The following is a 14885-nucleotide window of genomic DNA, read 5'->3' on the forward strand; positions in this document are numbered from 1 at the left end:
GGGTTCACGCCATTGTCCTACCTCAGCGTTCCGAGCAGCTGGGACTACAGGCGCCCGCCACCTCGGCCGGCTAGTTTTTTGTATTTTTAGTAGAGACGGGGTTTCACCGTGTTAGCCAGGATGGTCTCGATCTCCTGACCTCGTAATCCGCCCGCTTCAGCCTCCCAAAGTGCTGGGATTACAGGCGTGAGCCACTGCGCCCGGCCTCAGAGCCTGTATTTTCAATGGTGGATGTTTCCCTCAGAGAACTTGAATGAATAGGCTCAGCAATGAAGACCAAGGGGCTGGCACAACCCATGTTTTCTTAACAGAACTATGCTGACAGCTTCACTGTATTTGCTACAATATTGCAAGGTTCCAGATCCTCCAAGAGCCTTGGTAATGTCTGTGGCATTGAGATTTCCAAAACACTGTATTGGAGAAGCATCTACTAAGGTAGCAGCTAACCTCCTTTTGATCAAAAGATTTTAACCTGGGACTCATGGCTGGGCTTCAGGTAGTCCAAGGACCCCTACAATTACAGGCATAGTTTTTTGTCTATGTGCATGTGGGGAGAAAGTCCACTTGGAAGGAGGGTCCACTCTCCAGAGAGTCCATTGCTTAGGACCAAGATGCCAGTTTTCCCTTTGGACGCCTGACCGATTTCATTTATTCATTAGAATATTTGAACACTTGCTATGATGTGCCAGGCACTATTCTAAGCAATAGAGAAATGCATCAGAAAACACAAAAACATCGGCACGCATGGCACTTTTATTCTAGATGGAGAAGGAAGACAATATAAATTACATTCTATGTTTTGTTGTTGTCGGTTTTGTTTGTTTGTTTGTTTGTTTTTGAGATGGAGTCTTGCTCTGTCGCCAGGCTGGAGTGCAGTGGCACAATCAGCTCACTGCAATCTCTGCCTCCCGGGTTCAAGCAATTCCCCTGCCTCAGCCTCCCGAGTAGCTGGGACTACAGGCGTGCACCACCACACCTGGCTAATTTTTTGTATTTTAGTAGAGACGGGATTTCACCATGTTGGCCAGGATGGTCTCGATCTCCTGACCTCGTGATCCGCCCACCTCGGCCTCCCGAAGTGCTGGGATTACAGGCATGAGCCACCACACCTGGCCCATTACATTCTATGTTAAAGGGTCTAAGTGCCACAGAGAAAAATTAAGCAAGAGTGTACTGGGAAAGGGAGATGAAATTTTAAATAGAGTGGTCAAAGAAGGCATCATTGAAAAGATGCCATTTAAGTTGAGACTTGAGGCTGTTGAGGGAGCAAGCGACATGGATACCAGAAAGAGGACCATCCCAGGCAGAAGGAACCACAAGGGCAAGGCCCTGAGGTCCCAGAGGTATCCAGAAGACTCTCTTCAAAGTTCCTTTCGCCTGACACTAAAGCTGAAGCAGGGGCTAAGAAAACATTATCACCTTCTGGCAGAGTGGAGGGGCTGAGCTGCTCAGGTCAAACCATTTTCTGTTGATGGACCAGGCTGGTTTATCTAAAGCTGCATAAAATAAGGATATGGCTCTGGGCCGGAGACTGACATTCATCATCTTTCAGACATGCTAGTTCCCCAGCTGGATGGAGGCATATAGAGTTTTGCCTCAAATCCCAATTGTCATATGGCCATTCTTTTTTTTTTTCTTTTTCGAGATGGAGTCTCACTCTGTCACCCAGGCTGGAGTGCAGTGGCGCGATCTCAGCTCACTGCAAGCTCCGCCTCCCGGGTTCACGCCATTCTCCTGCCTCAGCCTCCTGAGTAGCCGGGACTACAGGTGCCCGCCACTACGCCCAGCTAATTTTTTTTTTTTTTGTATTTTTAGTAGAGACGGGGTTTCACCATGTTAGCCAGGATGGTCTCGATCTCCTGACCTCGTGATCCGCCCACCTTACCTTCCCAAAGTGCTGGGATTACAGGCGTGAGCCACCGCGCCCGGCCGGCCATTGGCCATTCTCAATAGACCAGCAACCTCTCCACAGAAGAGCTAAATAACACTAACAGAAAAAGGGAACCTGTGTGTTAAAATTCAAGGAGGAGGCCAGGCACAGTGGCTTACACCTGTAATCCCAGTAGTTTGGGAGGCTGAGGCAGGCAGATCACTTGAGGCCAGGAGTTCAAAACCAGCCTGCTCAACATGGCAAAACCCCATATCTACTAAAAATACAAAAATTAGCCTGACCTGGTGGTGCACGCCTGTAATCCCACCTGTAATCCCAGCTATTTGGGAGGCTGAGGCAGGAGAATCACTTAAACCTGGGAGGTGGAGGTTGCAGTGAGCTGAGGTTGTGCCACTGCACTCCAGCGTGAGTGACAGAGTGAGATTCTGTCTTAAAAAAGAAAAAAAAAAATTCAGGCATAGCACAATGGCTCACACTTGTAATCCCAGCACTTTGGGAAGCCCAGACGGGTGGATCACAAGGTCAGGAGTTCATCACCATCTTGGCCAACATGGTGAAACCCCGTCTCCACTAAAAATGCAAAAGAAAAAAAAGATTAGCCAGTCATGGTGGCGCATGCCTGTAGTCCCAGCTACTCAGGAGGCTGAGGCAAGAGAATCGCTTGAACCCAGGAGGCAGAGGTTGCAATGAGCTGAGATTGCGCCACTGCACTCCAGCCTGGGCAACAGAGTGAGACTCCATCTCAAAAAATTCAAGGGGGAGGCCAGGCACAGTGGCTAATGCCTATAATCCCAGCACTTTGGGAGGCCAAGACAGGAGGATCACTTGAGCCCGGGAGGATCACTTGAGCCCAGGAATCCCAGACCAGCCTGGGCAACATAGTGAGACCTCGTCTCTACTAAAAATTAAAAAAAGAAAGAAAAACCCACAAAAAATTATCCAGGTGTGGCAGCCTGTAGTCTCAACTACTCAGGAGGATGAGGCGGGAGGATCACTTGAACCCAGGAGGTTGAAGCTGCAGTGAGCTGAGATTGCACCACTGCATTCCAGCCTGGTGACAGAGTGAGACCATGTCTCAAAAACTAAAATAAAATAAAAAGATCAGAGAAAGTATACATTAAAATTCAAGGTGAAAAAACCTTCACTTTTCCTGTTTTGTTTGTTCCAACAAATAGACTCATCTCATAATATTCTGTATATTTGTAATCCATTGTAAAGATGTTGGTTTTTACTCTTAGTGAGATGGACACTCATTAGAGTTTTTATTAATTTTTATTGTGGTAAAATACACATAAATTTACCATCTTAACCATTTTTAAATGTACAGTTCAGTGGCATTCAGTGCATTCACATTGCTATGTGACTGATACTACTTTCTATCCATCTCCAGAACTTTTTCATCTTGTACTGAAAACCTGCACTCATTAAACAGTAACTCCTCATTCTCCCCTTCCCCCAGTGCCTGGCCACTGTTTACTTTCTATGAATTTGACTACTCTAGGTACTTCATGTATATAGAATCATACAATATTTGTCCCATATGTCTTACAGGTTCATCCATCTTGTTGCATGTATCTGAATGTCATTCCTTTTCAAGGGTGAATAATATTCCATCGCATGGATATACCACGTTTTGTTTAATCATTCATCTGTTGATGAACATTTGGGTTGCTTCTACCTTTTGGCTATTGTGAATAATGCTGTTATGAACAAGGGTGTACAAATATCTGTGCAAGTCCCTGCTTTCAGTTCTTCTGGATATATGCCCAGAAGTGGAATTGCTGGATCAAATGATGATAATTCTAAGTTTAATTTTTTGAGGAGCCACCATACTATTTCCACAGAGGGTGTACCATTTTACATCCCTACCAACAGTGCTCAAGGGTTCCAGTTTTTCCACATCCTCACCAACAATTATTATTTTCTTTCTTTCTTTTTTTTTTTTTTAAATAGTAGCCATCCTGGTAAGTGGGGAGTAGAACCTCACTGTGGTTTTGATTTGCTTTTCCCTAATGATTAGCAATGTTGACCATCTTTCATGTGCCTTACTTATTTTTAAAAGATCACTCTGGAGGCTGTGTTGAATGTTGTTAACTGTAGGATGATGGGATGGAGGGCAGGGGAAAAAACATGGAAGGTAGAAGACTATTTACAAGGCTGTTGCAGTATTCTAGCCAAATAATTATGGTGGCTTGGAACAAGATGACAGTGGTGGAGGTGGTAAGAGTTCATGGGACTCTGGATATATGTTGAGGCCAGAGCTGATAAAATTGAAAGAGGAATGTGAAAGAAAGGAAAGTCTAGAATGACTCCTATCTTTATGCCCATGCAAATGGCCATCTACTGAGATGGAGAATGCTGGCAGAATAGTACACTGGGAGGGTAATATCTCACCCACCCTCATGAGAGGGTGAGATATCAAGAACCCAATTTTAGGCTGGGTACGGTGGTTCACACCTATAATCCCAACTTTGGGAGGCCAAGGTGGGAGGATTACCTGAGCTCAGGAGGTTGAAGATTCAGTGAGCCACAATCATTGCACCATTGCATTCTAGCATGAGTGACAGTGTGAGACCCTGTCTCAAAAAGCAAAAGAAAACAAAACAAAAACACCAATTGTCTTGATTCCCAGCCAATGCACCAAAAAGATAAGATAAAATCCAGTGAACATGTAGACATGTAAGTTTGGATCCCTATTGGATTTTCACGTGGAGATACTGACAATACATGCTGACATTAGGTACGAGAGTCCGGAGATCAAGGGTGTTTCTGTTATCTTTTGCTGCACAATAAACTTCCCTAAAACTCAGAAGTTTAAAACAGCAACAATTTCTTATTCCTTACAACTCTGTGGGTTGACTGCATACAGCTGGCCAGTTCTGCTCTATGTGGCATCAGTTGGGGTTACTCATCTGTCTGCATTCAGCTGGTGGCTGGGCTGAGCAGAAAGGTCCAAGAAGGCTTCACTCACATTTCTGGCACCTCAGCGCTCCATGTGACCTCTCCACATAGTTAGCTTGGGCTTCCTCACAACATGGCGATCACAGGGAGTCAGATGTTTTACATAGTGGTTGGCTGTCCACAGAGGACAAGAGCAGAAGCTGTCAGGCCTCTTAAAGCTAGGTCTAAACTGACATAGCATCTCTTCTGCCATATCCTATTCGTCAAAACAGGTCACAAGGCCAGCACATATGTGAGGGAAGGAAAACAGACTCCACCTTTTGATGAGAACAGTGGCATATGTTGACAGGGATGGGAGGAATTGATGGCAGCCATCTTTGGAGACTACCCACCACCGAGTGGGGTATCAGGGTTGGTGGTATAAGTTTGAAAGTAATCAAAGGATAGTTGGTACCTAAAGCCGTGCCACTGGATAAGATTACTCAGGGAATGACTGTGGATAGAGAAAAGATGAAAAGGCTAATCTCTAGGCTATTCCAGCCTTTTGCACTTGGAAGGGGAAACCAGCAAATGACCCTGAGAAGGAACAACCAATAAGGTAGGAGGAAAACCAGGAGAGAGTGGTGTTGACGAAGTCAAGTGAGACAGCGTTCCAAGAACGCTGAGTAATGTTAGGAAATGGAAAAGTCATGCTGAATAGAGTTCTAAGAATATCCATCTTGCTACCTCACTGAGCTCTTGGGAAAAAATTAATATCGTGTGAGGACGCCTTGCTTTTTCCATTTTTTTTTTTTTTTGAGACAGAGTCTCCCTCTGTTGCCCAGGCTAGAGTGCAGTGGCGTGATCTCGGCTCACTGCAATCTCCGCCTCCCAGGTTCAAGCGATTCTCCTGCCTCGGCCTCTCGAGTAGCTGGGACTACAGGTGCGTGCCACCACACCTGGCTAAATTTTTGTATTTTTAGTAGAGATGGGGTTTCACTGTGTTAGCCAGAATGGTCTCAATCTCCTGACCTCGTGATCCGCCCACCTCAGCCTCCCAAAGTGCTGGGATTACAGGTGTGAGCCACCACACCCGGTCACTTTTTCCTTCTTAAAAGGCTTTTGAAGGTAGAGATACAAAAGAAAACTGGAGGAAAGAAAGGTAGATGGAGAGGGAGGTGAGCAAAGAGAAATTTGGGGAAGGACCCAACAACTAAATGCAAGAGATTGCGAAGACAGATGGGGCTGGAGTTGAAAGGCAGATGTAAACAGAACACACCTATCTCTGAATTTGCAGACACGAAGAGTAATATTCTTTCAGTGCCTCACATGTTCCTCTTTCCGAAGAGCTGATGAGGGCCGGATGGGTTTATCTCTGTACCTGCCTTTGCCCACAGATGTTCAGTGTCTCCCAGCTGTGTACTGAGCTAAGGAGGTCTCTGGCGCAACCTGGAATTCCAGATGCTGTGGAATGAACCTAGCCTCCGGTTAGCCTCGTTTCCAGTTATCTGCCTAGACAGGTCTCTCTGTGCTCCAGGCAAATCGGGCTTTTGGTCTCCTCACAATGCCCCCAAACCTGCTTTCCTCCTGCCTCTGTGCAGGTGTTTCCTTTGCTTTCAATGTTGCTCTCTTTCCTGGAAACCTTCTCATCTTGAAAACCAAGTTCCAATGCTTGTTCTGATTTAGCTTTTATTGGTCCTTTCAGGCTCCCGTCCCCATTCTCTCCTCTCCAGGCTGCTCCCAGGATTAGCTTTTAGTGTGCTTGTCTCACCCACTCTAGACTGTCAGACTCTTGAGGACAGTGACTGTCCTCCTCCTCTTCCTCACTGACCATGTTCATTATTTGCACTTCTTTAAAAAGCCTGTGGGCAGCCAGGTGCGGTGGCTCAGACCTGTAATCCCAGCACTTTGGGAGGCCGAAGCAGGTGGATCACTTAAGGCCAGGAGTTCAAGAACCAGCCTGGCCAACGTGGCAAACCCCATCTCTACTAAAACCATAAAAAATTAGCTGGGCGTGGTGGCGCACACCTTTAATTCCAGCTACTCAGGAGGCTGAGGCATGGGAATCACTTGACACTGGGAGGCAGAGGTTGCAGTGAGCTGAGATGCTGCCATTGCACTCCAGTCTGGGCAACAGAGTGAGACCCTGTGTAAAAAAAAAAAAAAAAAAAAAAAGCCTGTGGCTGAGGATGGTGGCACACAGCTATAGTCACAGCTACTTGGGAGGCTGAGGTGGGAGGATCACTTGAGCCCAGTGTCCAGGCTGGGCAACACAGTGAGACCCCATCTCTTTAAAAAAGAACAGTGGGTATCAACTGTGTAGAAGTCACCATGGATATAGAGGTGAATAAGAAAAGCGCTCAGCAAATACTTGTTGCATTTAATGCTGTTTAAATGGGACTTGTGCTCGCTGATGGGATTCTAGAGAGGGATTCGACTGCACTAATGAATTGATACTCTCTCGTTATCTTCTATTCTCCATGTAACCATATTTGCCAAATCCCTTGCCTCAAGAGGCTTTAACCACATATAAAGGCTGAGCTTCTATTGCCGAAACCAAGCAAATAACTGAGACAACTTAATGAGACAGCTTATAGATTGTTCAGGAAAACAAATATGCCTTTGAAATCACTAAGACATTTCAGTTTTTATTCCAGGGTCATACAAAGCACTGACATCTGCATTATTTAGAAGCGGCTTTCAAAACTTTTTTTGCCATAACTCACAGTAAAAAAAATATACATTTTATATTGCAACTCAAGTCATATAACTTCTTTCATTCCTTCAACATATTGAACACCTACTATATGCCAAATACATTTTATGTGGAATACAGTAGTGAATGAAGTAGAAGAGGAAGAAAGGAATGGAGGAAGAGAAGGAAATAAACAAAAATTCTTGCCCTCTAAGACTTTAAATACTAGTGGAACAGACAGCAGACGAAATAAGTAAGCCAGGTGCAGTGGCTCACACCTGTAATCTCAGCACTTTAGGAGGCCAAGGTGGGAGGATCGAGAGGACTGCTTGAGGCCAAGAGTTCAAGACCAGCCTGGGCAACATAGCAAGACACTGTCTCTACAAAAATTAAAAAAAAAAAAAATTAGCTGGGCATGGTGGCATGTGCCTGTAGTCCCAGCTACTTGGGAGGCTAAGGATGGAGGATTGCTTGAGCCCAGGGATTCAAGGAGTCTTGCAGTGAGCTATGATTATACCACTACACTCCAGCCTGGACAACCAGAGCAAGACCGTCTCCTAAAAAACGAACAAAATACAAAGTAAAATATACACATATATGAACACGCAGAAACAGAATATTCATGAGGCAAAACCACCTATTTCTACATGCAGTACACTCAGATGTTTCTGATTTTTTCAGAAAAAATGCTGGACACAGCCTGTTAAACCATTAAGTTGGCTTCTCAACTCAGTAATGGGGTGAGGCTTGCACTTTGAAAACTACTGGTCTAGGCAATTTCTGACGCAGGCAGAACACGTGCTGGTCTTATCCTACAGAGGGAGGAGCATGCAAAGATATTAACTGAGTTCCTCAAATTCACCCAGAATCTGAGGGAAGCAATGCTGAACTCAACCAGAGGGCTTCCCAGGCCACTGCTGCCCTTTCCCTCACCCTCTGCGGTGCCTGCTCTTCTCTTCTCATTCTGAAACCTTGCTCTGCACATGGAGTAGCTCTTCCTTCCCTTGTCAGGTAAAATCACATGAATACTTTTAAGCCTAGCGAGACCGCACTACGTTCCAGGATGCCTCTCTCAGGCCACTACTGCATTCTGGCTCGCTTGATGGATTGATTTAGAGACAGGGCCTCACTCTGTTGCCAAGGCTGGAGTGCAGTTGTGTGATCATGGCCCACTGCAGCCTCAACCTCCCAGGCTCAAGCGATCCTCCCACCTCAGCCTCCCGAGTGGCTGGGACTCTACGCATGCACCTAGCCAATCTTTTTTTTTTTTTTTAAGTTTTAGTAGAGACAGGGGTCTCGCTATGTTGCCCAGGCTGTGGCTTGCTTTATGACTATTGGTGTACCAGAATAGGATCCTCTGCACAGTGACCTCCTAAAAGAGCAGGTGCCAGTCACCTTTGTGTCCCCCAAAGCACAGTGCTCTATCTGCTTTCTCCGTAGGTATTAATAAATACATAGGAAATTGAATTGAGTTTGTGACTCAAAGCAGAGGGGTGGAGAGAAGTGCTTCCTAGCCAGGACTACAGGATTTAGGCCACATCTATTTAAAAGGCTAACAGACTAGAAAGGATACCACTGGTAAAAAGATCTCTTTACCTGAGCTACATAAGTCATACCTTAGGTAGAGGCTTCAATAGTATAGAAAATATACTAATGTGTTATCTCCCTAGAGACAGATTTAGAACCATGTCAGTTGTGTTGTAGATCACAGAGAACAGAAACCTAGTGAAATTAACCGGAGACAATGAGGGCTACCATAAGGAGGCCCAAGGAGTAGTTGGATGGACCTGAGGAAGGACAGGAGCCAGAGGCCCCCTGAGGAACTCTGTGCCACAGAAGTAAGGCTATCCTCGTTGCAATGGTAACCATTACAATGGGGACAGTTGCCACCTCATCAAAATGAAGGAAATCAGTTCAAATTCTCAAAAAAAACCTACATGGCACAGCCAATTCTAGAATTGTCCATCCTTGCTTCACTTGGTTTGAGTAGGATGGGGCTGTGTGTTTGAAAATATCTAAGGAAGAAGGCAGGGAACAAACTCTCTGAAAAGAAAGTCGAACTTTCACTAAATATTTACCCAAACTGGAATTTTCAGTTTTACCCTACCACCAGAGAGGATGGAACTCAAGGCCAAGATGAGGTCAGTTACAAAAAGTTATATAAAATACTCTATCTGTGATACAGTGTAAAATATCATTTCAATCCTATTAAAAGTTAAAAAAATGTAGATTTTAGCTAAATGACCTCTAAGTTTTAGGGATCTACAAACCCATGAGTATATAAATATATCATGAAAATTTGTACAAGATATTTCATAGAATTCTCTATCTCATGGTTTTCAGACTTTATTTTGAATCAGATTCTAATTCTGTAGGACTAGGGTAGGGTAGTGGGACTGCATAAACAACCACCCTAGATACTGCTAAAGATGGGTCATGTTGAGAGACTTTCTTAACATAACCCCTTCCTACTTAAAGTAATTAAAAAGGAGCTTGACTTCCATAATAAGTTTTTTTTCTTTTTTTCTTTGAGACAAAGTCTCACTGTCACCCAGGCTGCAGTACAGTGACGCCATTTCAGCTCACTGCAACCCCTGCCTCCCAGGTTCAAGAGATTCTCCTGCCTTAGCCTCCCGAGTAGCTGGGATTACAGGTGTGCGCCACCACACCTGGCTAGTTCTTTATATTTTTAGTAGAGACAGGGTTTCACCATGTCGGCCAGGCTGGTCTCAAACTCCTGACCTCAAGTGATCTGCCCGCCTCGGCCTCCCAAAGTGCTGGGATTATAGGCGTGAGCCACCACACCCAGTCAATAAGTTTTCAGTTGGAACAAAAATGGAAAATAGAACCACACAAACTCATCACCTGTGTGGTAACACTAAATAAGAGGATGTACAAATTAAAAAACCACCACATTTCCTATTCTTTTTAATTGCATTTAGTCACAACATTTATAAGAGCATATGTTTATAAAAGATGGTTAAGACTGGTTAGTAATTTATTCTTGGGGTTTGTTTTAAAGTGAAAAAGGTGGAAGTAGTTATGAGTCCAGAAAGAATATTTCAGGATGATACATGTTGACTATAAACTCAAAAGGTATACTGATAGCAATCCTATAAACAGCAAATATGGATGTAATTGATTTAAGCCTATTGGTTCATTTTTTAAAAGCACCCTTGTTTCTTTAAAGTTAAGTACTATAAATGATTCTTGAAAATCTACTGTGGACATGATATATTCAGTCAAACTTGCTAGGAGTTGGGGAATGATTTTGTGACCATCCAATTCAGAGTCTGATTGAGAGTTAAACAGCATTACAAAAAAGTTGCAGTCACGGTACATAATCAATTCCTTGGATAATATAGCTTCCACAGCTCTCACCATCCTGGTTACTCTTCTTTCTGCTTTCAGTTACACATTCCTTTCTTTCAGACAAACAAAAAATATCAAAGTTCACCAAATTTCTGAAAGTCACAGTTCATCTAGCACTGAATGATAGTAGCTTTGGCATTTGATATTACAAAGTCACTTTTCCATCGCAAATATTTTCTTCATTCTGGGTCAAGGCGAGGTAAAACAGGAAGAATAAGGTTCCCAAATGCAGAGTCTTGAGTGATGAAGTATCCAGATGAATGTGCATGAGCATGCTGGGAAAGATCAAAAAAAAAAAAAAAAAAAGGCAATTAAGCTATGAAACAGAGTCATTATTCAACCAAGTCGAACTTCAACCAAGGCATTAAAATTACTTATTCTTTCTGAATGCTTGAGACCAAATTTATTTGTTTATTCATTTATTTTTCCTTGTTATGGCTGAGACGGAATTTATTTTAAAATCAGTCTGCTGCTGCTGGTTGTGTTTAAATAGACAGGAAGTGGACAGTAATACAGAATCTGGGTTAACAAGTTACACCAAGTACTCATTTCTCATCCTCTCTATCTACTAGCTGTGATCGTCCTCAGTCAATAAATGACTCAAAGACATGAATTGTTTTGTTCCTTCCAGTGAGGAAAAGGAGGATCAAAGATCCCAAAGTACTCTGATCTTGGTCAACAAACCAGGAACTTGAGAAAGAAGGGCAGTAGTGGGAAGGAGAGGGGGAAAAAGGCAGTGAGATTACTGGTGATTAAAATACCAACATTTGGTAGAGAATGTTGAAATGTAAGTAACAGAAAACCACCAGTAACTTCCCTCTGTCATTAAAAAAAAAAAAAAAAAAAAAAAAGGACTGTTTTTAGGTCATGTAAAATGAATGGAGGGCTGGGCAATGGTGGCTCATACCTGTAATCCCAACACTTCGGGTGGTTGAGATGGGAGGATCACTTGAGGCCAGGAGTTTAAGACCAGCCTGGGCAACACAGTGAGACCCCATCTCTACAAAAAATTTAAAAATTAGCTAGGCATAGTGGCATGTGCCTGTAGTCCCAGCTACTTAGGAGGCTGAGGCAAGAAGATTACTTGAACCCAGGAGTTTGAGGTTACAGTGAGCTATGATGGCACTACTGCACTCCAGCCTGTGTGACAGAGTGTGAGACCCTGTCTCTAAAAAATAGATAAATAAAATAAAATAAAGTGAGACGGTCTTCATAATGTTCCTTCCAATTCTGGGATTCTAAGGTTTAAAAATACAAGTGATTAAATTATGCCTATGAAAAAAAAATGTCTTGTCCAAAGTCTCTGGAAATCTTAAATTATTCAAGATAAGACTGTAACACTGAAACTATTTATTACTCTGAAGAATATTTTTTTAACTGATGAAGCATCACATTCCTAGTCCTATAGTAAGAGTTAGCTTTTAAACATTTCCTGCACAACAGTTGTGCTGAGCATTAAAAAAAAAAAAAAAATCCAGGCAACAATAATAAACTAATACAACTATCAAAGGATATAACGACATGATAGATTTGAAAAAAAATGCATGTACTATTTAACTAGCCAGTTCAATTTTTAAGATCATTCCTGTCCATCCAAACATCTTTAAACTTTTTTGTGCACAAGCAATCCCTTGACATGTACACGCACAGAATCAATCATGACCGAGTCAACACCATAAAAGAGACTTTCATTACTGCTGCACTGGTCCTTCAAACCCACTGGGCATGACTGAACATCAGCAAACCACTGCAATTATGTGTGGAACATTTTTATTGATATTGCTCCACTGAAATATAAAATAACTACGTGCTGGCTTCTGAGACCCAGGAAACCTCCACTGAGGCAAGAATGTCAGTTACACTTCGCTCACCTGCAAAGCTGCCTTCTGTTGGGCTGCGATATGCTGCTGCTCAGCGTGATCCCGGAAGTCCTTATTAAGAGAGGGTCTCGAGAGTGCAATGCTAAAATGGGAATCTTGGTTACTCGGCTGCTTAAGGCAGAAACATCCTTACTTTTTTTTGGATGGTAGTAAATTATCTTCTTTTTTTTAAATTGAGGTATCCTTGACAAAAACTGCATATACTTCCAGTGTACAATGTGATGTTTTAGTATTTGTATTTGTCGTGAAATGGTTAAATCAAGCTAATTAACATATCCAGCACCTCACATACTTACCATTTTTGGTTGTGGAACATTTAAGATTTATTCTCTCAGCAATTTTCAAGTATTATTAACTACAGTCACTATGCTATACAATAAATCTCTTAAAGACATGTCCTTACTTCTGAATCACAGCTTTTCATTATATATTCTTTATAGGGGTGAAAAAGACCTCCAAGAATAAGTCTTTTTTCCTTCTCTCACTATCTTCATGAATTTATATAAAGAAAGTCTATGTTATTTATTGAGATTTTAAATGATCTTTTTTTTTTAATTTATCTTTTTTTTTTTTTTTGGAGAGAGGGCAGTGGTGTGGTCTCAGCTCACTGCAGCCTCTGCCTCCTGGGTTTAAGCTCTTCTCATGTCTCAGCCTCCTGAGTAGCTGGGACTACAGGCATGCACCACCACACCCAGCTATATTTGATTTTTGTATTTTTAGTAGAGACGGGGTTTCACCGTCATGTTGGCCAGGCTGGTCTCAAACTCCTGACCTCCAGTGATCTGCCTATCTGCCTGCCTCAGCCTCCCAAAATGCTGGGATTACAGGCATGAGCCATCATGCCCAGCCTAAAATTTATAACTTATGGTCTCCTACTCTCAAACAGATTTGAGATACCATGATCTATCATGATCTCTATTAACATTATTTTAAAAAACAGTTAAATCACATGATTCAGTCAATGGTAAAACCATACCCTTTTGTTTGTATAATAGTTAAACTTGTTCGTGACCAGCCTGGCCAACATGGTGAAACCCTGTCTCTGCTAAAAATACAAAAATTAGCCAGGCATGGTGGCGCATGCCTGTAGTTCCAGCTACTCAGGAGGCTGAGGCAGGAGAATCACTTGAACCCGGGAGATGGAGGTTGCAGTGAGTCAAAATTGTGCCACTGCGTCCAGACTGGGTGACAGAGCAAGACTCTGTCTCAAAATAAATAAATCAATTAATAATAATTAAACTTAAATTATCATAACCATGTTCCACATAGGTAGATTATGAATAAACAATCAAACTTAGAGACACTTACCAGATTCTAGAGCAGCTACTAGATGCATAGCTCTGTACTGAACACTAGGGGTATATGCAGGACAAGGCTCACAGATAATAGCAATCCTGCTGAGGTGTGATGTATATTAATAACAGGAGAATAAATAAGGACACTTAATATATTGGAAGGATAGTGTTCTGGAAAATGTCATAAAATGTAGAACTGGCCGGGTGCGGTGGCTCACGCCTATAATCCCAACACTTTGGGAGGCCGAGGAGGGTGGATCACAAGGTCAGGAGATCGAGACCATCCTGGCTGACATAGTGAAACCCCGTCTCTACTAAAAAATACAAAAAAACATTAGCCGGGCGAGGTGGCGGGCGCCTGTAGTTCCAGCTGCTTGGGAGGCTGAGGCAGGAGAATGGCGTGAACCCGGGAGGCGGAGGTTGCAGTAAGCTGAGATCACAACACTGCACTCCAGCCTGGCCTAGAGCGAGACGCCGTCTCAAAAAAAAAAAAAAAAAAAAAGGAGACCTTATCCTAACAGTAATAGGAGACCTCCAAAGAGTGTTAAGCAGCAGGGGAGTGACATGATCAGAAGGATCACCCTCTTGGCCAGGCGCAGTGGCTCATGCCTGTAATCCTAGGCCTTTGGGAGTCTGAAGTAGAAGGATCATTTGAGCCCAGGAGTTCAAGAACAGCCTGGGCAATAAAGTGAGACCCCATCTCTACCAAAAAAAAAAAAAAATTAAATAGGTGTGGTGGCATGTGCCTGCGATTCCAGCTACACGGGAGGCTGAGATGGGAGGATCACTTAAGCCTGGGAGGTCAAGAGATTGTGTCACTGCACTCCAGCCTGGGTGACAGAGTGAGACCCTGTCTCAAAAAAAAGAACTAT

At 43.2% G+C, this 14885-nt stretch overlaps 1 protein-coding gene across 9 annotated transcripts in view; it reads right to left on the reverse strand.

Moving 5' to 3' along the window:
- Positions 1-7399: 7399 nt before the first annotated feature.
- INI (INTS3 and NABP interacting protein) overlaps positions 7400-14885 on the reverse strand; it is a 65342-nt gene continuing 57856 nt past the window's right edge. For 8 of the 9 annotated variants that reach the window (XM_071078184.1, XM_024792605.2, XM_024792603.2 and 5 more), the window contains 2 exons: positions 12710-12800; positions 7400-11113 (listed from right to left, as the gene is read on the reverse strand). In XM_071078184.1, the coding sequence (XP_070934285.1) occupies positions 11018-11113; positions 12710-12800 (187 nt within the window). In that variant the 3' untranslated portion in view covers positions 7400-11017. The remainder of the gene's footprint in view (positions 11114-12709; positions 12801-14885) is intronic. The other variant, XM_024792604.2, reaches the window with a different exon arrangement.

The sequence above is a fragment of the Macaca nemestrina genome, chromosome 14, assembly GCF_043159975.1.
Source record: "Macaca nemestrina isolate mMacNem1 chromosome 14, mMacNem.hap1, whole genome shotgun sequence".
In the NCBI taxonomy this organism is placed as follows: Eukaryota; Metazoa; Chordata; class Mammalia; order Primates; family Cercopithecidae; genus Macaca; species Macaca nemestrina.